Here is a 27590-nt window from a genome sequence, read left to right as displayed (position 1 = left end):
GAGACAGGGTCTCACTATGTAGTTGAGACTGCCCTGGAACTCACTATGTATCCCAGGCTGGCCTGGAACTCACAGCGATCCTCCTGCCTCAGCCTCCTGAGTGCTGGGATTACAGGTGTGCGACACCACACCTGGCCTGAATTTACTGATGAGCAGAACTATGAGACAGCCATCCCAACCTCATGCAGAAAAGCCCTTCTTAAACTGGCACTGCCTCCCACCTCCAGCTCTTACAATCTGCTTTTGTTTTCTGGCAATGCTGGAGATCAATCCCAGGGCCCCAGGCATGCTCGGCAAGCACTCTACCACCCTCAGCCTCTGGTTTTCGGTCTTAAAGCATGTCAGGAGTGCCTGGAAGAAAAGTCTAGCCAGGAAGAAGTAGTGGCAACCGAAGACACAACTGAGGACAGAGGGAGATCTCAGGCATCATTGCCCTGCTTCCTGTCATGTCATATACATTTGATTTGACACATGTCCATGACACATCTAGGAAATCAACATGTAAGTATTACACAGCATTAACTTTAGATTTTTTTTTTTTTTAAAACGGGGTCTTGCTATGTAGTTCAGGCTGGCCCTGAACTCACTATACAGCCCAGGCTGGCCTCAAAATCACAGCAATCCTCCTGCCTCTTCCTCCCAAGTGCTGGAATTACAGGCGTGTGCCACCATACCCAGCCATACACCACCATGCCCAGCAATACACAGTATTAACTTCTGTCAGTAAGTTTCTAAACCTTTTAAATTTAAGTCTGATTAAAAATAGCAGCCACACAAAGAAATTGCCAGGGAAAAGAATGCCCAATTAGCTATAAGCATTACTATTTAACAAAAAGCCTGATCTATCATTTCTCTTTATAAGCAATCTTTTATTAGGTTGTAACGCCATATCAAATATCACTCCATGAGATGGACTGATTTCATAAGGAAATGAGTTAATAAGATATCACTACTAAATCATCAATCCAACAAAATGTGCTGAAAGCCACTGCAAATAGATATATATGTATGTATAGCATTTGCTCATATACATTGGTACAAACCTGTCTGTGTAGAAAGTGTTTCTGGAAGGATACACAAGAAACTAATAAGAGTAAGTTAGTAAGATCGAGGAAACGAAGATTTGTTTTGCATTTCATAACCTTTTGAGCTACTTGCATTTTAAAAATAATGGCTATGAACTAAACTTACAAGAAAAAAATTCCTACTACAGGCAAGGTGTGGTGGTACACACCTGTAATCCCAGCACTCAGGAGACTGAGGCAGGAGACGCGCCAGGAGTTCAAGGCCAGCCTAGACTACATAGTGAGTTCAGGCCAGCCTTAACTACATAGCAAGACACCCTGTCTCAAAAAACAAAAAATAAAAAACACACAAACAAAAAAAATTCTACTACATCCTAAAAATATATTCACAATTCACTATGTCCCAATTTATCCATTCAAGTTCAACTTCAGAACAAGACAGAGACTAGTAAAAAACAGGACATCAATACATCAAACTCACAGCGATCCTCTTGACTTAGCCTCTCAAGTGCTGGTATTACATGCAAGTGCCAGTACATTCAGCCTAAACTCAAGATTTATGAAGTAACATTCAGCCCAACAAAAATAGAAGGGTCTTCTCATACATGATAGGACCCCAATCCCCTAAGACTGTCTGGAATCTCCTAGTGGGGAGCCAAGTGCCTACTTTGCACAACACTCAGAGACTGGTACAGTGCAGTGCCTATTAGCAAACTGGATTTAATTTGAAATCAACTCACCTGAAAATGATAACTAATACAGTTTTAAAGAAAATACCAAACGAACCTGGACTGTCAGCCTGACTAGATTTCGAGATTCCCGGGGAGGTGGCTGGTCCAGGGCACTATACTCAGTGGACGGACCCACCAAGGTTCTGAGCATTTGTGCCGCTGGAGGGGGGTCCCACTGGAGGGGGAAGAGCCTTTGGAGGCCTTTTCTCCAGGCTGCACCATGCCCTCTCCTCCTGTACTCTGCTCTGGCCACCAGGAGGTGCACTTATCTCCTGATGAGCCCCTCAGCCACCATCCTTGGTGGACCATTCCACAGAGGCAGCCAGCCATGGATTGAAAGCTATGAAACTGTGAGCCAAAACTAAATTGTGGGTGTCAGGTATATTGTTCCAGCAGTGGGAAAGCTGAATGATACAATCCTCCTACTTTAAATGCCTGAGAAACTACTTGGGTCATTTGTATACTGAAGTTCAGGGACTTCAATGGCAATTATGCTTGCACAACAATGACAAGTTTTTTTAAAAAATCATACACTTTCTCAAATTCCATTCTGACTCTTTAATTCTCTCCACCCTCCCTGGGGCTCACACTGCTGCTCCTCCTACCTCCTGTCCATGAGCTCTGAAATGTCTATTACACCAGTCACCAAAACATGGCTTGAAACGTAGTTCTGAACGGTTCCCTTCTTGCATAAAGTGTTGTATCTCTGCCTCTTAAGTCTAATTTTTTTTTTTTTTTAGATAGGGTTTCACTATATTATACAGTTCAGCCTGGGCTTTAACTCACTATGTAACCCAGGCTGGCCTCAAACTCATGGCAATCCTCCTGCCTCCACCACCTGGCTTTCTAATTTTCTTTCTCAGAGCTCTCCTCCGACTCCTAACCACTTCTTTGATTTTTCACTGTGGCTCCTCCTGCTTTAGGCTACATCATACTAGCTTATTAATTTGAGAAATAACATGAAGCAAAAATAGACAGGGGCTCTGCAAACACTGAAAGTCTTCCTCCCCTGCCTCAATACAGTTGACAGTGGCAGACCGGCAGAAAAACCACCTGGACTGTCCCTTTGTTATATAAGGCAATACAAGGCAATGCAGAGGCCTCCCAGGACATCTAGATTTACAACTTGCTCTGTCAATACTGCATGAGCCCGACAAAGGAAAGGATTGACAATAATTCACCAAAAAATCAACAAGTAACTAAAAATATGAAAAGCTTTCTAGTTTTTAACCTTTCACTTACTAATAAGTTTAAAATGAAGGAATATCCATTAACATACCTTCTTCATGGTCAAACAGCAAGTAAGATCATGATATACCACAGGCACAAAGTCCTTTGAAAGATGGACATCAAATTCTACAAAAGCTGCACCCTGAGAGAAGGAAACAAAGTATTTAAAAAAATACTATCTAGGGCACAACAGCTCTAAAAGTACAACGATAAGAATTTATTACTCTAATCTGTCCAACAGACACACTGCTCCCAGGCGAAACTGCATCCTGATTAACTCACCTGACTCCCTATAAAAATCTCAAGTAATCTCTCCCACTTCCTCAGGCTATCCCTAATTCCAGAAGACCCTTAAATGCCTTGCCCTGACTCATTGCTTCACTCACTTTAGTCTGCTTTAGTCTTACTTGGTTTCACCCTCAGGCCTCCAACCTCTCCCCGATTAGGTCCCCGCCCCCCTCTTCCTCCTCCCATTCCCTTACCTGCCAGAGACCAAGAGAGGCTCATCTGTTTTCCCTGCCTTTTAAATAAATATTGGTCTTAAGACCAGGACTGGTCACAGAACACTCCCTGGGGAGAACTGTCTTTCCCCAGTGCCTGGTCAACTTTGGAGACGTCTGCCTTGGCCACTCACCCACTCTCCGCTATGACATTGAACCTCATCTGGAGAGGTCCGCTGTCAACCCTGTTGCCACTCATTACTTCTGCTCTCCATGGGAAATCTCCCTCTTCCACCCCTCCTAGCCTGCTGCTATTTATTAAAACCTCGATCAGAAAACGTACGGACCTATTACCTCCCTGGCCTGCTATTTATTGTTCCCTCTCCAGAAATCTTTCTGGCAGCCTCCAAGAAGTAGCTTACTCCATTTGTACCTTACAGAACTAGATGGACTCCCTAACAACAATACCTCTCCAAAATCATAGGAGTTTAGATCCTCTCAGCCAAAAAAGAGAGCATAAACATCTTCCTAAGACAAAATGCTGCTTCTGTATCAACCAGTCAGGCTTGGTGTGAGGCACAACAAAAAGGCTAACTTACAGCCGGCAATTCAGCTCAGTGGCCCTGCACGTGCCTCGCAAGCACAAGGTCTTGAATTCAACCCCAGGTACCAAAAAGGCTAACTTAAGGCTTGAAAAATTTGACCACATCTGACTCTTAAGACCAATATTTGGCACTAGGTCTCATGGCTTCTTCCATTAACTAAACCTCATCTGAATTATTCTCCTCCTCTTTGGGCCATGCCTTCTCAAGACTTCTCTCACAATTTTTACAGGACCTCATTGAGGAGATCACCAACAGATGCTGACATTGACCTCTCCTCAATATACCCATATTCCTCAAGATCTCTCTTCCAATTAAAGTATCCACGCTACCCATGTCTTGCACAAAGCAGCCATGAGAAACAGCACCCACCTCCCTTACTTTCCCCCTTTTCTTTATAACAACAAAAAGACGAACATAACGCCTGGTGGGTAAGGCAATGGTGGGCTAGAGCACACAACATCTCCATGGCAACTGTGGGGGCAGAAGCGCAGCACCAAGCATGACCCAGGCATTGTCAAGCCTCAGCAATGGATGTGCAGAAGAGCAAAGACAGTAAATCACATCCCAGCCACTGCAGTTCCAGTAAACATGATATCTTCAACCACACCCTGTCCCTAGAAGCGTGAGTTCACTCTATCAACCCATATTCCTCAGGGCAGTAATCCTGCACCTTCCCTTCCTGTCTGCTCACTGCCGAGTGCCCTTCTGATCCAGACTCAGCCCGCTTGTGTGCCCAAACACAAGTGAATAAACAAGCCTCACTGCTCAGTGTCCGCCCAGATGGTCTCTCCAGTACAGCAGGCCCCGTCACACCTTTTCTTGCTTTAAGAACTCAAAGTTTGTTAGATCAAAAAAGATGCTTATGATTCTACTATTTTCATCCCAATTCTGACTATGGATCTATATACAAATGCCAAGAGATACTGCATTTTCACACAGACACATGTTCAGAACAAGAATAAATATTCCCCTTTGTAGATTTAGGGACTGCCCTGGGCCACATTTATTTACCTTGGAAGTCCACAGTTGTTTAAAGAGAGGTTACTTACATGAGTAGCAGCGTTTCTTAAAGAAGCAATAGTATTTTCTTGAACCTTAGCCAGCCTGAAATGAGAAGAAATATAGTTATCGTAGACTATAGAAAAGAAAACAAATGTAATAAAATAAGTTCACGTATTTTTAACAATGAAAATAGTATTCTTTATGTTGAGGCTTTTTTTTTCCAAAAATCACTTTTTCAAAATATCACTGCGACCATATTTGGCTGCTATATGCATTTATTCCACAAATGCAAGCTCTAACCAATCATAGGTACTGATAAGCTGACTATAAACATATACTATATCACAACACATACTGCCCTGTACTATGGAATTTTTTTTTTAATAGACACATGAGGTGACCAACTAAGAAAACAATCCTTTTCATTGCTATGAAGAAATAGAGACTGAAATTTGCTCCTTGTAATGAGGCCTCCAGATAACAATACTAGCAGGCTGCAGAGGAATGAGAAAGACTGACACACAAAAAGGGTATAAGTATAAAAATTGTATTAAGAATAAAAATTGTACTAAAAGCCAAAACACTAAGAAGAGCCTTGGATACTTCTTCCTTAAATGGTATCTGATTTGTTTTAGACTTCTAAGATTATGACAGGCCCCCAAAACTTTCATAGCAGCATTTATTTATTTTTTCATTTATTTTTTTTTTCTGAAACAAGATCTCACTATGTAGTTGAGACTGATCTGTAACTCACTATGTAGCCCAGGCTGGTCTGGAACTCACAGCGATCCTCCTGCCTCAGCCTCCCATGTGCTGGGATTACAGACATGTGCCACCATGCCAGGCCATAGCAGCATTTTAAATCAAAGGGGTGGGGTTAAAATTTATAGAAAGCCTATGGCAATAAGCTATGTTACCGGTAGCTGAATACAATTCGAAACTAGAAGGGAAAAGACAACTAACTAGTATTAGGCTGGAATTTGTGTCTGCTGAAAAGAGAAAGGGCCATCTTTCTGATGGGGAACCAACACTTCTTGTAGTTTAGTTATGTTTTTTTAGATTCATGCTTGGAGCAGACAGGAATACCAGGATAATCTGATCCAAATCCTTCCACTCATAAATGACAAAACTGAGACCAAGAGAGGGAAACAGGCCAAGAGCAAGGAACATGACACTGACACAAAGATGCCACCAAGGTCCTGTACCAAATTTCCCTCTTGGCTTTCTACCATAGTATCTTTCTCATCATCAATTCAATACAGTATTAAAAAGATGGGCCGGAATCTAGGGCTAGAGCTTGTATCTACTTTGAAATGGTGATCCCTATTACCAAACTGTATTTACTTCCCAGGATAATAATAAAGCATCATCTTTAGGGGATTAAACCACTAATGGCATCAAGCATGAGTTACTGAATGCTAATTCTACCCAAATAGGAAACTTACCGGGCGGTTGTGGTCGAGTTCCCTGCACCTCGATGTCCAACATCCAGTGGTATTCTTGGCTTCCAATACTTGGAAAATGAAGATTTCATATCACAATTGTAGCCCATTAATGGCTTAATGATGATAAAGTCAACTTTCATAGAAAGAAAAAAGGAGGGGGAGACAAAGGTAAAGATTTAAAAGGCCACTGAGCTCAATGACATTTAAACATAAAAATCTAAAAGAGTAATTCTGAGTGTCTAGAAAACAGACTTGTTACTTAGTTATTGTAATAGTTAATAATCTGAAGCAAATACCTCTACCATTCTCATATACTCAATTTAAAACAAAAACCCTAACTTAATGTTATTTGTAATAGCCTGCCTGCTTCTCCCACACTTACCTCGCACTTTGCCTATGGTTTTCCTGGAATTCCTGCTCATGATAGGAAGGGTAAGGACCCCGGCACTCCGCCCACTCTCTGCAATGGTGGATGATAAGAGGCACGCTGTGCCCACGTGTCCTGGAAGGGCATCACCTTGAACTACGTGTTCACTGAGATCTTCCTAAAAAATGAGGTTCCAAAGACTGGATTATTGGGCTGGGATTTAGTTCAGTGGTGCTGCTGCCTGCCTTGCACACACAAGGTCCCAAGTTTGATGCCCGGTACCAAAAAAAACAAAACAAAGACTGATTATTTCACACTTTCAATTTGAAGATCAAAGAACTCCCTTTAAAGTCAACTCAGAATCTATGGAGGACTGATGAAAAACACCAACTTACATTCAGGTAATTAAGATGGTTTCCAGGTAACAAATATATTTTTAAAAATATGTATTTTATATATTACTTTATTAATCATAATTGAGTTCCAATTCTGATATGTTATGCATTAGGTGAATTTAAAACAATGCCTGAAAAATTCTAAGCACTTCACACTGAAGGAATAAAATACATTTATAGTGAATTTTAACATAAATTATATCTTCTTGAATGTGCCCACATCCACAGCATATAGGGGCATTAACTCACTAGAAAACTAAATGCTTGCTTTGAGATTACAACTGGGTATTTTAGCAGCTCAGTCTATGAATAAAACAGTATTTCCAAAAACACTAGCCAAACAAAAAGGAAGTTAGGGTGGTGTTCAAGAGATTTAAAAGCTTGGTATGTAGCAAGGAAATGTTCAAAAAAAACTTCATCCTAGCCAGGCATGGTGGTCCCAAGTTCAAGGCCTGCCTGAGCTACATAGCAAGGCTCTGTTTAAAACAACAACAACAACAACAACAACAACAACAACAACAACAACAACTTCATCCTGCGTTTTTGTTTTGCTGTTATTGAGACAGTGTGTCATTATAGGAGTGCTAGAATTATAGGTGTACACCCCTACACCTTTCTCATACTTTTTTTTTGGGGGGGGGTTGGTTTTTTTGAGACAGGGTCTCACTCTGTAGTTGAGTCTGACCTGGAACTATGTAGCCCAGGGTGATCTCGAACTCACAGCGATCCTCCTGCCTCAGCCTCCCAAGTGCTGGGATTACAGGCATGCACTAGCATGCCCGGCCTCTCGTACTTTATTTTTATATATAGTAAAGTTCCACAGATCTTATTGCTCAAGTAAGATCTATAGGTGTTTTTAAAAACTGTAATCTTAGAGGAAATATTTTAATTTTATATACTGCAAGACAGCCAAACAACCACTCACAAAGAATATCTAAAGCCATCACTAAATTATACAATTCAATGATTGTAATAAACCTGGTAGCAAGCTTCACTCTGTAGGTTTAAATCATTCCAAATTCTTCTTCTCAAGAAACACCAAGGGCAGGTGCTACTACTAGCCACATGTTCCCTACCCTCAAAAGTTTAAACTCTAATTTAGAGGAAAAAGGAGCTAGAGGCCAAGGAAACCAGTATGCTGCACTAAGGAACTGAGACTTCTCTCAGTTACCAGACATTATTTGTGGAAAGGATCTGAAGAGCCAGTGAGTCAACAAGCTCCTGGTCTAATGAGCTTGTGAAAATTGGCACTACAGACTCCATACTACCTGGCGTAAGTTTCATAACTAGTTTTATTACACATTTATAACACTAAGTTGTAAAGTAAGCCCACGTTGTATAACAAATACTCCTAATAAAATGCCTCCATAAACAATTCCACTCTGAAAAGGGCTGTATCATGCTAATTACATCAGTCTGTTTGGCCCTCTACTTATCTTTGGAGACTCCTTTGTATAGAAGTCATTCATATTTAGATTAATAGGCACAGACTGAAGACAGCTAGTCTTGATCTAAAACATTAATTCTATTGAAGTTCTCTTAATTACATTCTTAAAAGTATTTGAGTCTACTAAAATGTATGAGGAACAAATATCTAAAAAGTTAATTATTTTGTTTATGAGACATTGACTTTACATTGATTCTTATCTAAGAGCATGATCATTTTTTCATTTATTAAAAATTTATTTAGTACTTCTAAAATTTTCTTCATGTAATTTTTTATTAATTGTATCGGTACATTTAATGTATACAATATAATGACATTCATTGTTGGAAATTTGTACCTTTACATAATCAATCTTGGTTATTTTCTAAGAATTATGACTTTACATAAATTAAAATAAAAATAAAGCCACATATAAAAAGGTCTGCATTTCTTGTCAACTGAATCACTGAAACAACTACTCACCTCAAAAAAATCAAAGATCAGTTCGAGGTTATCTGGTTCCATCGTCTGTATGCTGTACTCAGTCCAACGGTCAGGCTGCAGGCCATACCCACACTCTGGCTGTGAGTGCCTGCACTTGAACTCATTGTCACTTATCAAGGCTATCTCTAGGGTATTAGACATTTTATGAAGAACAGTGGGAGATACCGCATCATCATCATCTTCCTCGGGACCCTCTAGTGTAAGCTTTACCCTACATGATATGAAAAAAACGAAATGAAAAAGTGCCACAAAAGAAAAATTTATAGAAATGTCTCTTGGGCCGGGGATTTAGCCTAATAGTTCCAGCACCTGCCTTGCAAGCCTAAGGTCCTGAGTTCGATCCCCAGCACCAAAAAAAAGTCTCTTGAATATGCTCAAATAACAAAATAATATATTCCACAAAGATACACATAATGCTTATCTGCAAGATATTCATGAGATAAATGACTTATATCTACTACGGTTGTTTTAGTTCATTCTTTGTGTGTGTGAATCTAAAGTATTTCCTATTATCCCAATAACCAAGATAATTTCTCAGCCTTTAAATGTCAGTAAGAACTCCTTCTGAGAGGTCTCATAAATATATCTAAGACAAGCAGAAAACTGGGCCATACTGTTAGAAGTGGAGGTTTATATTAAAGATTTTCCTCTTTCTTCTACCTTACCACAGTGAAAGCTAAACAAAACAAAAAGCTTAATTTTATATGTATAAAAACTTTTTGGTTTTTTTGTATAAATTTTTTTTAATGTATATATATGCACACACACCCCAGACACACTATTCTCATGAAACAGACCAAAAGTCTCTAACTCTTATCCACCTCACAGCAATGAAAACAAACACCAGAAGCTGGGGATTTAGCTCAGTGGTTCCAGTACCTGCCTCACTAGCTCAAGGACCTGAGTTTGATCCCTGGTACCGAAGAAAAAAAAAAAGAAAAAGAAAACACCAATTACCCAAGTTGCAGGGTCATAAAGGCTAGTCTACTCCATTGAAAAGCAATTACTTCTACAGAACACTTGTCAACTTAATTCTGGAATATTTTTTGCACCAATTTAATGGTATATAAGCATTTTTAATATTATTAATGTAGCATACGAAGTCATGAAGTTTTCATTCTAGTTTTAAATGGGATCTGACTTCAAATATAAATAATGGAATTGTACTACAGTGGCCCATGCTTTGTATAAATCTGTTCCCCTCAACTGCTGACACTTTCCTTATAGCCATGATTCTGAGGTCTCCCTGAGAGTTCACCGGTACAAATTACTTCACTATTTACACAATTACTTCCGTATTCATACTATTAATTTACGAGTAGCTCAAAATTATCATCTCTTCTCAGAATAAGACTGTGAGTAATTGTTCTGGATAACTGATACTATTAGTGAGCGGAGGAAAAAGTATTCTCTAACAGAATATAGCAAGTGGACAGAATGAGCAAAAAGAAAGCCCTTTAAAAAAAGTTGAAAGGAAAGATCAGTGAACAAACTTGTTTATTTTATTTATTTATTTATTTTGTGTGTGTCAGGGATCGAACTCAGGACATTGTGCTTGCAAGGCAGGTATGGTTCCACTGAGTTAAATCCCTGGTCCTTAAATTCACTTTATACCTGTTAAAGACTTTCTTCAAATAACTATATAGAGCCAGGGATTTAGCTCAGTGGTTCTGCTGCCTGCCTCACAAGCAAAAGGACCGGAGTTCAATCCTCAATATCAAAAGAAACAAACAAACAAAAAAATACTGGCCGGGTGTGGTGGCGCACAGGGGGCTGAGGCAGGAGGATCGTGTGAGTTTGAGACCAGCCTGAGATACATAGTGAGTTCCAGGTCAGTCTCAACTACATAGTGAGATCCTGTCTCAAAAAACCAAACAAAACAAAACAAAAAACTATATAAATGTTATAGTCTCTCATAAGAGACATCATCGCTTTCCACTGGTAATTAATGAAAAAGAGAAATGTGTCTAAAACACGATAGTAACAAGATGGAGATTCACTGCTTTACTTAAATGCATAGGCACTTGCCATGCTGCTAAAGTACTTAACTCCTGGTAGATAATTTATTTGCTACTCTAAGACAGTAGAAAACTATAGCACAATTCACTTCTTTAAATATAAGATTTAAAGCTGTGCATGGCTGGGCAAGCCTGTAATCCCAGCACTTGGGAGGCTGAGGCAGCCAGACCACCCCCATCCTGAGTTCATTGCCAACCTGAGCTACCTAAATAGTGGAACCCTGTGTGTCAAAAACACAAAACAGAATATAAACAAAATATTAATGGTTTGTTTGGATTTTTCTGTTTTCTGAGACAGAGTCTCACTATTAGTCCAGGCTGGCCTTGAACTTGATAAGTAGCCCAGATTGGTCTCAAATTCAGTTCTTTTGCCTCACCTTCCACAGCATTGAGATTACAGGTATGTGCCACCATGCCTGACTTAATATTCAACCATACACCACTAACTTCCTTAAAGAATTTTGTAGCTGGGCATGGTGGCATATGTCTGTAATCCCAAGGCCAGTTTGGGCTACATATGAGTTTAAGGCCAGCTCAAACTACAAAGTAAGACCGTATCTCAAAAAAAAAAAAAAAAAAAAAAAATTGTTAACTACACACTGAGTTCAAGGCCAGCTTCAACTACACAGAGACCCTGTCTCAAAAGAATTTGTGAGATGAAAAGGTCTCTTGAAGATCAACCATGTGATCCAATTACAGTGGTGTTTCAGATAAGCAAAGGCAAAAGGACAAAGTACACACAGAACACCAACACAAAGGATTAGCAAGTGCCACCCAAGTTTCCTTATCTATGGCATTTGTGATATTCAGGCAGTTATACTAAAAAAAGGATTGCCACACTGAAAATCACTAAGAATTTTATTAGGAAGATAAAAACCTTGTTATCAGAGTCTTTAATTATTAAAAATTAATCCAACCAGGGCCTGACATTTTGTCAGAAAAGCCTGTTGTTATATCATATCAAGACTCAGAATTCTCAGTATCACAGTCATAAACTTTCAAATGACAGGACTTCCCCGGTCTTAAAGAAAAGAAGCCAGGCCACTTAGGAGATATGTACAATGATGTACAGAAAAATTAAATTATAGGCCGGGTGTGGTGGTGCATGCCTGTAATCCCAGAACTCCGGAGGCTGAGGCAGGAGGGTCACTATGAGTTCAAGACCATCCTGGGCTACATAGTGAGTTCCAGGTCAAGTCTCAACTACACAGTGAGACCCTGTCTCAAAAAACCAACCAAAAAAACAAAACAAACAAACAAAACAAACCCAAAGAAAAATTAAGTTACTACTGGACCATTTACACAAAGCTTTACGTCTAACCCTACAACTGATCCAGGCTTTCAAACAAATCTGGAACCGCTATAATAATTACATTTCTTCCTAAATTTTTTTTCATTTTCGAGCCATGGTAAACTTTAAAACTTGGAAGGATATTCACAACAATCATTTTTCTTTGTTTATGCCATTCTCCCCTTACTTAACACAAATCTGCTTCTCTTCTATCAATTTTAAGTTTATTGTTACACTAGGAAAATTCAACAAAAATGCATAATAAGCTTAGGGACCACTCTTATATAAACAAGTTTTTCTGGTTCCTAATATAACTATAGTAATTAAGAGGAAAAAAAAAGCCAGGTCACTATTATAAAACCCTGTAGTTTTTAGAAAATGTGATGTTACTTATTAGAAGTTTATTATGTTTATAAACTTAAAGTATAAAACCAGTAAGATCAGAAATCTACATTTAATATAAATGGCTTCAATAACAAAAACACATGGTCATACCTAAATCTAGATTTTTTAAATTTTTTCTTGGTTATTGAGACTGGAGGTTTTTCAGAATAATGCAAACGTAATCTTATTTCGGTCTGGCATGTCAGCCATCCACAATCCAGAGTTTCAACACCATCTGGCAGAGTAAATATGAAAAACAGAAATGATTAAGCATGTCCTTTGAAACAATTTAGTATGTATAATACACAGTGACTAGTGAAACTTTTTATAATAAAAAAATACATGTTCTGGCAATTCTAGTTCACATTCATATTAAATGACCTGTATACAACATTGATTTTTTTACCCCTAAAGAAAATACATAGGTAGACTTAAATTCATCTTGGGAAAAATAAACACTAATTTGAAAGGAAATAAGAGTTAAATGATTAACAACTGGCTATGCAATCACTACCTAGTTAAAATATTCTTTTTGAGTCTATTACTTAAGTAATGCAAATCTATTTCAGAGGCCATGTTCTGAGAAGGTTCCTGACCCAGCAAACGTCGTGTTAGGGATCGCTATTGTACTTCTGAAGCTTCACATGAGATATTCAACTGAAATTAGCTATACCACTAGCGCTAGACATATGAGAAATAGTTAAAAAAAAACCACCAAGAAATAGTTAAAAACAAAATTGTATGTCAATTATGTATTCTCATACTTAATATTGTCATAAACACATTATATGAATGCACTTGTTTTTTTTTTTGTTTTTTTTTTTTTGTACTGAGGATCGAACTCAGGACCTCAGACTTGCCAGGTAGGCACTTATATCCCCAGTCCCCTACGTGATTATAAAACAACATTGTATTAACACTGTTTAACTTGAACTTGCCTACAAACATAGGTAATAAAGTTTTTATGAATACTAGAAAAGCTGTTAATTCATTTGGATCTAAGTTTTTTCATCAAAGGGCTTAAAAAAAGCAAGAAATCTCTTACTCCTTAGGTATAACTTAAGGATATTTAATAACTGTCAAATTATAAACAGTTTTTAGAAATGGACAAAGTCAGAGAAATGACTTTCCACCTTGAAAGCTAACTAAAGCTAAATTTAAGATGGAAAACCTCACCAAAAAAGAAAAAAGAAAAAAAATGAGGAAAGAATGCCATTTTATGACTATACACAATAACTGATATATAAAAGGAATGACATAATGCTAGGCATTATAGATAAAGAAATGAAAAATTACTCCTCAAAAAGAGTTCTTCAAAACAGGCACCATAAATATTTTTAAATACAGAAGATAAAACTAAAATAATAAATGCTAAAGCTATTCAAGTATTATGAACTATATTATGATGTAAAGCATTCTAACAAAATTACAGAAAGGCAGATCAATTCCTATCCAAATGCTGGCAGACCATGCACATTGTTAATATGTATAAACATACACAAACACTAAAACCACAACCAAAACATTCAGGTCCTACTCTTTCTGGTGCTTGCCAGAAAAGCAAACTGGTTATCAGCAATTTATCCCTGGCTCTGAGTTAGCACAAGCACAATTCCGCCCACCCTTTTTCCACCCTTGATTCCTAAAGTACACTTTTCTAAAAGGAGAAGCCAAATTAGCAGCATGACCCCGAGACATTAAGAACTCCAGTCGCTGAAGAAAATCTGAATCCTCAGAATATTATTTACTGCCCGGGGATTTATCTCAGTGGTTCCACCGCCTGCCTCACAAGCACAAGATATGAGTTCAATCCCCAGTAAACCCCCCAAAAGAAACAACAACCAAAAAAACTGTTAAGTATATGAGGTTTACATAGAACGGTACGGGATTTTTTTGTTTTGCTTTGTTTCTTTGAGACAGGTTCTTAATAGATAGTTCCAGGTGTCCCTGAACTATGTAGCCTAGGCTGACTTCAAACCCCCAGCAATCCTTCTGCCTCAGCCTCCCCAAGTGCTGGGATCATAGGTGTGCACCACCACACCTGGCCAAAATTTTTAAAATATTTATGGGGTACAGAGTTATAAGTCAATAAATGTATACCCTGGTCAAGCCGGGTCAATTAGTATTATCACTTCCTCAAATAAGTATACTGCTTTTAAATTAATTACATAAACACATACCTAAAACCACCAAATCAAACAATAGTGTTTTAAAAACAAAATAGGGTTTTATCTTTTTGGTGTAAAGCATAAAAGTGTAATGTATAAGAATTATATTGGAGCCGGGATTTAGCTCTGCGGTTCGGTGGCCTGCCTTGCAAGCGCAAGGACCAGAGTTCAATCCCCGTATCAAAAAAAAAAAAGAATTATATTGAAAACTATTATTTAACAAAATGTACTTTGTTTATTGGTTCTATTTTCAAAATCAGACTATATTCTATTTCCCACTGCTACATATTTCAAATGAAATGCATCTCAATCACATTAGTAAACATTTTTAGAATTTAGTCTCACTTACTGTGGATTCCAAATTGTCCATCGTCAATAATAATTTCACTTTCTAGAATTCAAGGAAAATAAAAATCTTGTTAATAGATTATACAAAATGAACAAATGAGAAATCACCAACTTTAAGGACTGTTTAAAATATTAAATCTACAATTTAAAAGCAGCCTAAAGTGAATAAGCATATTTATTGTAGCCCTCAATAAAGAATTCCCTTTGAAAGCATCTAGCAAGAACTATAGTTCTTAGACTTTGGTTTATTATGCATGACAGTATAAAGAACAGAAAGAAAACCCCTCAGAGAGGTGCTCTAGAGGCATCAGGACAAATTCTACACCCTCCAATGGATGAGCTAACAGGTGGCTAGATAGTGATAACCCCTTGTCCATTTTTTTCCAAACCAATGGTCTTGGCACAATTAAAATGCTTATTCTTAGGTAGTGAACATTCTGAACTTGTCCAATATGTAATTCTCCTTAAATCTCAACTATTCTCTATGGCCAACTAAAAAGCTTTCCAAACTGTATAAACTTACCTGCATATACAGAGCTGTGAGGAACTACCAAGAAAAGAGTAAGTGCTAGCACAGCCCCTTCACTTAACAGCGCAATTAAATCTGTAAAGCCCCATTTCTCTAAGTAAAATACTAATTATCATTCCTCCCTACCAACTTTCCCAGTTTAAACAGTCTGAAATATCTTTAAATAAATGCTACATAGATTCTCAAGTAGATTTCACAGAGCTCTCAAGTTTTATTTCTAAAAGCAATGAAGTTCTTTCTGAAGAGAAACAAAGTCACTACACTTCTATAATTAAAAAAAAATTTTTTTAAGTGCAAGATATTTTAACTTAATACCTAGTAAGTTCCAAACTCAGTATGGGACTACTATAATTCTACTTATGTAAAATCTCTAAATATACTATAAAAAATGTATTAATACAAAAAGAAATCCAACAAAGAAGATGGAATGAAACCTCTATTTAGATAAGATATATATTCATGATACAAGGTAAACCAAAAACACCCACTTTTTAATCTAAGCTAGTAAACAGGCAACTTAGTTATCCTTAAATTTTAACTTTGCCTAAAAACTAAGACACTCTTTTCAGCACTAAGTCCATTTACACATGAACACTGTAATGAATAATATATGTAAAATCAACTTCATTATTTTATATTTTCAGCATGGAAAAAGAAATTAAAAATATTTGTATGGAGCCAGGTGTGGTGGCGCACGCCTGTAATCCCAGCACTCGGGAGGCTGAGGCAGGAGGATCACTGTGAGTTTGAGACCAGCCTGAGCTACATAGTGAGTTCCAGGTCAGTCTGACTACATAGTGAGACCCTGTCTCAAAAAAAAAAAAAAATTTGTATGAAGAAAAATGCCAGTTTCAGGCACAAGAATACGGAGTCACATTTTAAAAACAAACAAAGCTTTCAGCAAATTAGGAAGAAAAAATGTAAACTATAACAAAGAAATTTGAATTCATTCATAAAGTTTATTCAAATATTTACTAGCTACAAAAAAATGAGAGTAAATGATTCTATTGCTCTTACTCTTCAAATCTAAAATCTGAAAGATTTATTTTGGTTTATTTCTTTCCTCAAATGCTGTCTATGCCTCAGCAAATAATCAAATAATGCCACAGATACTCAGTCAAGAATATTATCTTACAAACTTTCTAACACATCCATAAACACAAGCACTGCATAATAAATTAAACTAATCCAAGAAAATAAAAATGAGCAAGCATTTCTAATGAAGTTTACAAAGAAAGGCAATTAAGAACCATTTAGTTCTGAAAGATCCATGAAATGCTAAGTGAAACTTGTATATTGATAATGCATTGATTTTAAACTTTAGAATACATTTTAATAAATCTCACCAAGCCACTGTGTAGTATATTAGCAACTTTATGCATATGCCTCAAACAGATGCAGTTAATGCCCATACCTAAAGGGGTTATTGATCGTGGTTGTAGATGAGTCTCCCACTTGTGAACTATGACTTGGCATGGACCACCGATAGTCTGCAATTTAAAAGTTAAATGTCTGCAATAATTTCTCATATCTTATTTTCTACCCATGACTCCATTAGATGTTTGTGGCCTAAGTCTTATACTAAATATGAGACCAAGAGATTCATCTTATCAGTATTACCGGAAAGTCAGGAATGTGCCCCATCATAAAACATAAAATGCTCAAAGAAAATGAGGTAATAAAGTAAGAAAAATGAGATGAACTGGCACATAAAATTGCCTTAAACCTATTCATATATCTGTCTATAACACTCAATTGTTTAAAAAGATATTTTAATTTTGAACTGATATTGTCATAAAGGTAACAGTAAAAGTATTACCGGATGAACAATCTGTCTCCTGCTCTGTTTAAAAGCTTCCTGCCAAGCGTGATGGAACACACCTGTAATCCCAGCACTCAGGAGGCTGAGGCAGGAGGGTCACAGAGTTCAAGACCAGCCTGGGCTACACAGTGAGTTCAAGACCAGCCTGAACTACACAGTGAGACCCTGCGTCAAAAAAAAAAACAGTCTCCAGGTGCTTGGAAAAAGCCTAAAACAAGCTTACAACAATAGGAACAAGTATTTCAAGATCAATTACAAGATACCTGATAAACTAAAAGTTATAAAATTATGTATTTAAGATAAGTGGGAAACAAGTACATCAGATTTCATATATCATAGTAGTAAACACTCTTTCTAAAGAGCCCACAGGAAACCCTAAAAGGACATGTGAACAGGTAAATTTGAAGAACAAGTATGATGAAAAAGAACTAATATTCAGTTCTTATGCCTAAGAGTTTTTAAATTCATGACAATTCCTAATATTGTCTTCTATTACATTCCCTTACTAAAAAAGAAAATAAAGCTTTAATAAATAAACCTATATAAGCATCATAAAACAAGAGTGAACTACCATCAAAGATTGCCTGAGTATGCCCTAAAACACTTTTGTTTTTTTTTTCTTTGAGACAGGGTCTCACTATGTAGTTGAGACTGACCTGGAATTCACTGTGTAGCCCAGGCTGATCTCTAACTCACAGCGATCTTGTCTTAGTCTCCCAAGTGCTGGGATTACAGGCATGCGCCACCACGCCAGCTATACATTATTTTTTTAATAAATTGTTTTGGAGACAGAATCTCACTATGTATTTCAGGCTGGCCTCAAACTCACTATGCTATGTAGCCTAGGCTGGCCCTCAACTCCAGATGTTCCTGCTGCCTCAGCCTCCAAAGTGCTGGGATCATAAGTATAAATCATGACTGCCAAGACTGCAGTTTAAAAGCATTCTATTGTACTTTCATTGTTAAAAAAAGAGAGAGATAGGGGCCGGGGATGTAGATCAGTGGTTCCACCACCTGCCTCACAAGCACAAGGACTTGGGTTCGATCCCAGGTACCAAATTAAAAAAAAAAAAAAAAAAAAATACATTTAAAAAAGAGAAACTAAAGTTATGTGCCAAAACAAAGTCCTTAAATACGATTTTAAAAGAAAAATTTTCTAATTGTAACCTTATAAGGTATTGTGATTTTTTTGTTTTGTTTTGTTTTTTTGTACCAGGGATTGAACTCAGGTCCTTGTGCTTTGGAGGCAGGCGATGCTACCACTGAGCTAAATCCCTGGCCCTATTGTTATGTTTTGTAACTTGTTCTCTGAAGAAACTTAAAAACGTTTGCAAAAACAAAATGCAAAAATCATCCATTATCACACCACTTCAGGATAATCTCCATCCACATTTTCATATAAATCTTTGAGCCCTTTTCTAGACATATAGTATTTTCTAAAGATACCTGAAAATTTCAAACTTCTGTCTCTACAGTGTATGTCTTTAGATGCATTAGGTACTCTTCTGTCTTACTGGATTTTAATGCTGATTATTTGTGTGCCAAATGTGATAGATAAGGCATTTTATTACATAACAGATAATTCTATCACTTAAAAGAAGAATTAGAGAAAAAATGGAAATACAGCTTTTTCAAATGGAAAGGGGATCAAGAATTAGGAGAACGAATGGGAAAAGGGGAGGACAAACAGAATTAAGATGTGTTACTTATGTATACAAATTCCCCAAGATAAATGTAATCATTATGTTCTACAAATGTACAAGTAAAAAATACATAATTTTAAAAACTACCAGGAAAAATTCCTTTTTAAAATCTGCAAACTTTCTAAGTTTAAGAACTAAAATAGCATTATGTATTTGTTCAAATTACTAATCCTACAACACTAAATGAAATGTACTTTTTCTCTAGCTGAATACCTCATTATTTTAAGGGTTCACTTACTGACTGGCATACAAGGTAGATTTGTTTTTTATATGTTAGACTGCACACCTTAAAATATGGTAAATATCTCCATTACATGAACAGATCCATTTAATTTTACACCTGCTAGATTTCTTTTTACAATTTCTTTCCTGACTCTTTTCAAAGTGGTTAGTTTTTGTTTTAGGGGGTTCTTTTTGGTACTGAGGATCAAAATCAGGACCTTGCACTAGCAAGGCAGGCATGGTGCCACTGAGCTAAATCCCTGGCCCCTTCAAACTGTTTTTTACACTGCCTGCCTTGCAAGTGCAAGGGCCCAAGTTCCATCCCTGGTACCAAAAACAAACAAACAAACAAAATGTTTTAAACATCTAATTTCCTAACCTTCAAAGATGTACATTAAAAGCCGGACGTGGTGGCACACACCTGTAATCCCAGCACTCGGGAGGCTGAGGCAGGAGGGCCACTGTGAGGAGACCAGCCTGGGCTACATAGTAAGTTCCAGGTCAGTCTTACCTACACAGTGAAACCCTATCTCAAAAAACCAAAAAGTAAAAAAAATTTTAAAAAGATGTACGTTAAAAATAGAAGCAATGTTTCTTAGCAACGCTAAGCAGCCAAAATAAACTATTCTGTACCTTTTTCCTATCTTCCTACTTATGTTCCCCTGCACTCCCTCCTCCAATACCTTCGTCTATAAAGATGTGTTAATTAATGTTCTTAGAGAAATTACTAATCAAAAGTGAGTTGAAATGGATGCCATGAATATATGACAACTTGGACACAAAGTGGGTAGAGAAAAAGGGAGGATTTGCTTTATTTTTGAAATTCGAGTGCCACAGGAATCTCACATGATGTTGACCATGATACCTTATTTAATCATGTCCATTTAATCATAGTCCTGTGGATTAAAGATTTGATAGAAAACAAATTTCATATTTTTAACATCTCCACTCTCATCTATTTTGGTAACGAACCCACAACTCACAGCATAAAATTGCCTAGATTTGAATAGATTATTTGAGGACAAAGTGTACAAAGTGACAGTTCAACAAATGAAGTAACTGTCCATTACACTCACACTAGAAATCTATGTTGATTGGTACATGGTGATTTAAAAAAAAAAAAGAACAAGGTCCGAGTTCAATCCCCAGTACCAGGGGAAAGAAATTTTTTTAGCCTTACTAAAGTTACTTAACAACAACAGCATAAATATTGGGAAATTCAAATACAAAATCTCAATTTCGTTTGTTTGCTTTTGAGACGGGGTCTCACTATGTAGTCCAGGCTAGCCTCAAACTTGTGGCAAACCCTCCTGCCTCAACCTCCTGAGTGCTGGGATTACAAGTGTGTGCCACCACACCTGACAAAATCAGTTTTGACTCCAAAGCACGCAATCTTTTCTAACATGTTGGCTGTAATAATTGGTTCAATATCTTTTATGTTATTACACAAAAGGCTGCAACAGTTTTAAGCTTTTAAAGTGCAGAAGATGGATTCTGAGGGAAAAAGATCACTCCAAGGCAATATTCCATTAACATTACTGATAAGAGTTCTTTCACAATGAAATTCTTTCAGATGATTGTAGAAATGCTTAGCAAAAACTTAAAAAGATCAAATTGCTTCTACAAAAAAGTTTTGATTATATTGTTTTCTTAAACATGACATAGCACGCCTGTAATCCCAGCACTTGGGAGGCTGAGGCAGGAGGATCACTGTGAGTTGAGAACAGCCTACACTACACATAGTGAGTTCCAGGTCAATCTCAACTACACAGTGAGACCCTGTCTCAAAAAACAAAACAAAAAAAAGTGACATCAACTGACTATATCAATCACCGAAAGAAGGAAAAGATTATCTAACATGTAGACTGGGGTTTTGTTTGTTTCTTTTTAAGTAACCAGCAAGCAAAATTTAGACAATCATACAGTATTACTGCTTTCAGATATGAACTTTGAAAAATTTTTAATTGAAATTTTCTTTCCACAATTTTGAAAACAATCCACATATAAAAGGGGGCTGAGCTGTTTTATCTACAGAAACCAACTCAAGTGTTATTTAAAAATCAGTTTTTGGGCTAGGGATTTAGCTCAGTGGTTCCGCTGCCTGCCTCGCAAGTGCAAGGGCCTGAGTTCAATCCCTGGCACCAAAAAAATAATAATAATAATAAAATAAAATAAAATAAAAAATCAGGGGTGGTGGTGGCATGTGCCTGTTAATCCCAGCACTCGAGGGGCTGAGACAGGAGGATCGCTGCAAATTCGAGGCCAGCTTGGGCTACATGGTGAGTTCAAGGCCAACCTGAATTAATAGTAAGACCTTTTCTCAAAAAACCTAAAAAAAAAAAAATCAGTTTTTTACAGGGGATTTAGCTCAGTGGTGCCACCTACCGCCTACCTCGCAAGCACCAGGTCCTGAGTTCAGTCCCAGGTGCAAAAAACAAAATCAGTTTTTACTAAGAGCAAATAGAAAAATGGTCACCTAAGCACGAGTGAAACAAAGGAAGCGAAGTCAACAGACATCTCTGAGAAGGTTCAAATCTCAAGTTAACAACTGAGTATTTAGTATCCACAAGAACTTTATTAAATCATTTTTCAGAGCCAGGGATTTGGTGCCACACCTGTATAGGAAGCGGCAAGGTCAAGTTCAACCCTAGTACCAAAAAAAAGAAATCATTCTTCAAAATGCCAAGTGTAGCTATTCTGAAAATAAACAACTATCTGCCTGTCAGAGATAACTAATCCTTTGCTAAACAATTTAAAGATCAAATGAAATTAATTCAAAACAAGAATGTGCAGTGAATCTGATGAGTAAATGTTATGTTAGAGACATGTTATTGAAAAACAGACCCAATTTCACTACAATAAAGAAAACTTTGAAAGGATGAAATTAAAAATTGGCTAAGTTTTCACTACAAGTAAACATCCCTAAATCCAGTCACAAGAAAAGGGGGTTAAGGGAGAGACATGGATTTTAATAAGATGTAACAATGAATGTTAATTAAAAAAACTGATGAAGATATGAAATTAATGGACTATATGTGGACTCATACCAATGTTCTCATTCTAGGAATATCAAGTTCCCTATGTTTAATTAAAATAATAGTTTGTCTTAGTACTTCCAAAATTATCTTAAAATTAAAAACATTAATACTTTATTCTAATTTCATAAAGTGTAAGAGAAAATATACAGCCGTGAACAAAACTGAGAGAAAGGATTTCAGTACTCAACTTCTAAACTGAAAGGAATATGCCAAAAGAAGCAAAGTATGGGAGAGAAAATATGAATGGTCAATTTTTGTCACAATAAAATTTCAGTAATGAAAGGACCCTACAAATGTATAGTTCAAGCCCTTCATTTATTTTTGTCTTTTGGTACCGGGGATCAAAAACTCAGGACCTTGCACTTGAGAAGCAGACTTGGTGCCACTGAGCTACGTCCCCGGCCCTCAAGCCCTTCATTTTATAGAGGAAGAAGCTATAGTTGAAGGTCAATTGACTTGTCCAAATCTTAAGACTTTTACTTTAGGTGCTTCAACTATCTATATTCTAAAATTTTTCTGACCCAATAAAATTAATCTTTTCTTTAGTTTCAGATTTTTAATGCTTTCATCACTGCTTTGTTTTCCTATTATTATTTATCTTTATAAAATATGTACTGCATTCATTTACATCATTTCACGAGTAAGTCTTTATACATCATTTCTATCATTTGACAATGCACAACTGAAGAGTTTTGATAGTTCTAATAAAAAAAGTTTCACTTAAAAAGTGCTGCCAACTTTTAAATGAAAAGGATCATGTTAAGCTGGTGTGTAGAATAAAATCCATATGCATGGGATTTTATGTAGTTATTCACTCTATTCCATGAAAAACATACTTACCATAGCAGCCCCTGCATCACACGGTACATGTGTACACGATACAGAGCAAGCACCTACTTAAAGAAACACACTCACCAACATATACTGTGAACTTTTGCAGGTATTACAAGGGGAAAACTTGTTGTTTCACTGTTAAGCAGACTTCTTGCCAATTTTTCCAAAAAAGGCATTTTTTGGACTGATTTGCTACTTTTGATTACATTTTCAATGAAGAGGAAATACTATAGGTTGGCTTAATTTGACCTGTGTGGACCATAGTCTTACTTTAGAAAACAATGCCCAAAGGACTCATGATTTTTCTTGTCCAAATTCCCCTTTCCAAGTAAACTTCAATTGATTTTGCATTACAAAGCCAAATGTCGTATTATCAGGATTCTCAAACTATGTTATCTCTACATAACTGTTCAATGTATACTGAAGAACTTGGCCACAACACATAACCTCTATGTCAAATAAACAGATACTCATTTAAGTTATTAAAGTAAGGCAATTGTCAAAATAAGCCAACACAATGATCAAGCATAAAATAATTTCAGTTTATTTACTGAATATTTACAAAATATTCTTGGAATAAAAATGTAATAGGTGCAAAAGACAGTTGAGGTAGGTTTGTCAGTTTTCTTTCTTTTTGATAATGGTGGCTAAAAGAATGAGGTAACAGTGACTGCTTGTATTTTTCACATTTAGCAATAGCATTCAAAGACCTCCAAGGAAAATAGCTATTTTTAAAAGGTCCAGTTCATGTTTTGTTTCCTATATTTCTGTCCTAAATCTTGTTTGCATGCAGCCCACATGTACCAAAGGTAAAAATCTGAAGGAAAAGAATCCTTTCAGCAAATAAGTATTTGCAGACTAACAGAAAAAGAATCAACTTTTCCACTTTCTAAATATGAAAAAAAAAACCCAAATAATAAAGCATTGTGAAAAGGCAGATTAAGAATTAATTGCTATTCTAAAGGCCTTCAGAAAAGATCCTGGCTAATTAATACTAGCATCTGGAAAATGCTAAGAAAAATCACTTCTAATTTGCTATGACTTGAAACAATGCAGCCACTAGGACATGGCTATTGCAAAATAATTTTTAAAACAACCACTTAAAAGTTGCCTACAGACTTTTCTAACTTATATGTAGGATTAAATACAAAAAGAAAAGCATTTGCAAGTAGTTACTAACCAGTTTACAAAGAAAGGTCACAGAAAACGCACACCTATAAAGAACATTTGTCATCAAAACCAATCTCATAAAACTGTAGCTGAACATACTTACTATTAGTCTTTTAAAAATTCCATGGCGACATTTGCTCTTAAATGGCTATTTACTTGATTTTCAGTACTAAAATGTTACTGAGTTCTATTCCTTATTTGACCAAAATATTCATTGTACTTTTAATGTTTTGAAACTTAGTTGCTTTTGAAAGAAGTGGTAAAAAAACTGGAACTAGATAAAGAAAACATACCTTTGGTTCTAAAAAGTACCCTTTGTAGTAGCGATACTGAACCGATACTCCTCTAGTGAGTGCAATGGTTGCTTTCCATAACATGCTGTGAGAGGAGGCAAGGTGAAAAAGAGCATCAACATTAAACTGAAATGTTTAAAGGACCCATAACTCACGACCACTCCAATAAGGTCTGTGACTAACTCCAGTCACGTATTCCTGCACAGATTTTACTCCAGCCCTACCCTATGCAGGCAGTAGAACAGATGGTAAATACTGTCGAAGGGTCCACCTTCAAGGAGTTTGCTTTCCTTGGACAGACAAATAAGCAAACAAGAAGCAAGACGCGGTAAGTTCTGAGGCTTTGCAGTAGAGGCCCAGGGAAGAAAACCTGAGCTGAGACCCAATGATGAAAAGGCACCAGCTATATAGAGCCCGAAACACTTGAAACAGAAAATCCAAGTAGCACCAAGGTGGAAACCTGGGTCAGGATCTTCTGTTGACCGCCCACTTAAGAGAGCTTGCTACATGAGGTTCTGGGACACAGGCTCAGTCACAAGTGAGGAGTGAACACCATCAAGCTGCACGCATGTGGCCAGCCCCATTTCTGTGTTCCTCTTTCTTTCACTGCTGCTCACAGGCTCCAGCTATGCCCTTCACAACCAGTCAGAATCTGTAATTTGTTTGAATGCAAATGTTTTCCTCTGACCTATGCAACTCTCTAAAGCATTATCTCAACAGCTGCTTCAAAGTAAAGAATTCATAAAAATTAATAATTTTAACTGAGTTTTAGCTTCAAATGAAAGGCACTGGTATACACAGGGTGGCACTGGGATCATAAGGATTGGGGGGGACTTGTTAGAGATGTGAATTCAGAAGCTCCACTCAGGGTGGAGGCCCAGCAGTCTGTACGTGACTGACCAACACTTTTAAGTTTGACAGCCACTGTTCTAGACCATCATCCAATCATTAATTTAGCATGTATAGTTCAGTGACTATCTAGGAGCTCCAAATGTTTTTGTAGAATATCAGGTGGCTAAGTGCTCCCCAACTCACCCCACCAAGACAAGTTTAGAACATATCTTCACAAAATATCCACAAACAGCTGTCGCCCGTGGTCATAGCTTCAAAAATCAGATCAATCTTCTAACGTAACATGTGTATCCAGGGTTAATACTGGGAGAGTCTGACTCCATGGTCTAAGGTAGCAGTTCATCATACAGTCTTGATAAAACCTCAAAGCCACTGTTCTAAAATTCAGGGAAACAGCCCCATGCAAGGCATAAATAACTCATCCCTCTGTGAGAACCTAATAAGTCTAGTAATGAGTAGGTACCACAATGAATGTTTTGCTATTGAAATAAATAAGTTCCTACCTAAACAAAAAACCAAAAACCTCAAAGACCTTAAAAAAAAATAGAGTAGGCACCAGCATCATCGTGAACAGATCTCCCCTTATAAACACAGCTGAGGACTGTCAGAGGACACATGTCATGCTGGTGACAATGGCAAGGGGGCTGCTCTATTGTTCTCTTTTCCTTTCCTTGCTCACCTAAGGCCCTGACTCTCTGTCCCTTGTTACCTCTGTCAGTGCTGCCACCAGTGGTCCTTGATCTACACACTGTGGGGGACCAGTGTTTTCATTTGTTTGACCCAACATGTCTGCAACTAATTCTCATTTGCATACCCAGGAAATGCGCTGAGTCAAACTACTATGAATGTCACTAAATATTTGCTGCTCTTGATTTTTGACTTGTCATCCATAGACTGATAAAAAGTCTTTCGGACAAGCACTGGTTACCATTTTTAGTGCCCCTGCTGTACAGGAAAACTCAATTTGAGCCTCCAGAGCCTTAAAATGGTGCTTGTACATAACACTTTCTAATACCCACAGGTGAGCTAAGTACCAACTCCGCTGACGTCTATGGATTCTATCCTAACCCCTTTATAATGTATATGCACTAACTCAGGCCTAGAGATTCTAGATCTGCCCAAGATTACAGATGTAGCTCAATTTGAGGCCCTGGGCAAGAGGGGGAAAAAGAATGTGTATTAAGGGCCGGCAACACAGCTCCAAGGAATAGTGCGTGCTTAGTATATGTAAAGTCCTGAGTTTGAGCTCCAGAACCACTACCATATTTTTTTAAAGTACGTAATAAAAATTCAAAAGATAATGCCTAAATTTTATTTTAAACATGTAGGCAGCATTCATAAAGAAGGATAGGCTTCAGACATTTCTAGCTAAATGGATGCACCTTGAGACCATGCTCAAGTGAAATAAATTGGACACAAATATTTAAATACTGTATTGTTTCTCTGGTGAGAAACTAAAAGTGGAAATAAGGACTAAAATGTATTACAGATATTGGGAAACGGGAAGAAAAAGTTCAAATGGAAAGGGGAACAAGGGCAGGGGGAGAAAGGAAGAGACAAAAAATGTAAAAAAATAGAAGGAAAAATGGAAACAAAACTTTGTATATAGGGGGACTATGAGGGGGAGTGGGAAAATAAGAGGCAGGATATATCATGTACAGGTGCAAATTCCCTATGATGAGTGTTATCATTATGTATGTCTAAAATGTACCAATAAATGTTTTGCTAAAAAAAAAAAAAAAAAAAAA

At 37.2% G+C, this 27590-nt stretch overlaps 1 protein-coding gene across 1 annotated transcript in view; it reads right to left on the bottom strand.

The window, feature by feature from the left end:
- The window catches only part of Gpcpd1 (glycerophosphocholine phosphodiesterase 1), a 54302-nt gene that overhangs the window by 17926 nt on the left and 8786 nt on the right, over positions 1-27590 (bottom strand). The window contains exons 4-12 of the mRNA XM_010607523.3: positions 24991-25075; positions 17323-17398; positions 15381-15422; positions 12975-13098; positions 9150-9381; positions 6861-7023; positions 6479-6611; positions 5081-5135; positions 3036-3128 (exon numbers count right to left, since the gene is read on the bottom strand). Of these exons, the coding sequence (XP_010605825.2) occupies positions 3036-3128; positions 5081-5135; positions 6479-6611; positions 6861-7023; positions 9150-9381; positions 12975-13098; positions 15381-15422; positions 17323-17398; positions 24991-25075 (1003 nt within the window). The remainder of the gene's footprint in view (positions 1-3035; positions 3129-5080; positions 5136-6478; positions 6612-6860; positions 7024-9149; positions 9382-12974; positions 13099-15380; positions 15423-17322; positions 17399-24990; positions 25076-27590) is intronic.

This window comes from Fukomys damarensis, unplaced genomic scaffold (assembly GCF_012274545.1).
Source record: "Fukomys damarensis isolate Sample0158 unplaced genomic scaffold, DMR_v1.0_HiC HiC_scaffold_7, whole genome shotgun sequence".
Taxonomy (NCBI): domain Eukaryota; kingdom Metazoa; phylum Chordata; class Mammalia; order Rodentia; family Bathyergidae; genus Fukomys; species Fukomys damarensis.
Note: the sequence above shows the minus strand (reverse complement) of the source record. Positions and strands in the feature narration are given on the sequence as shown.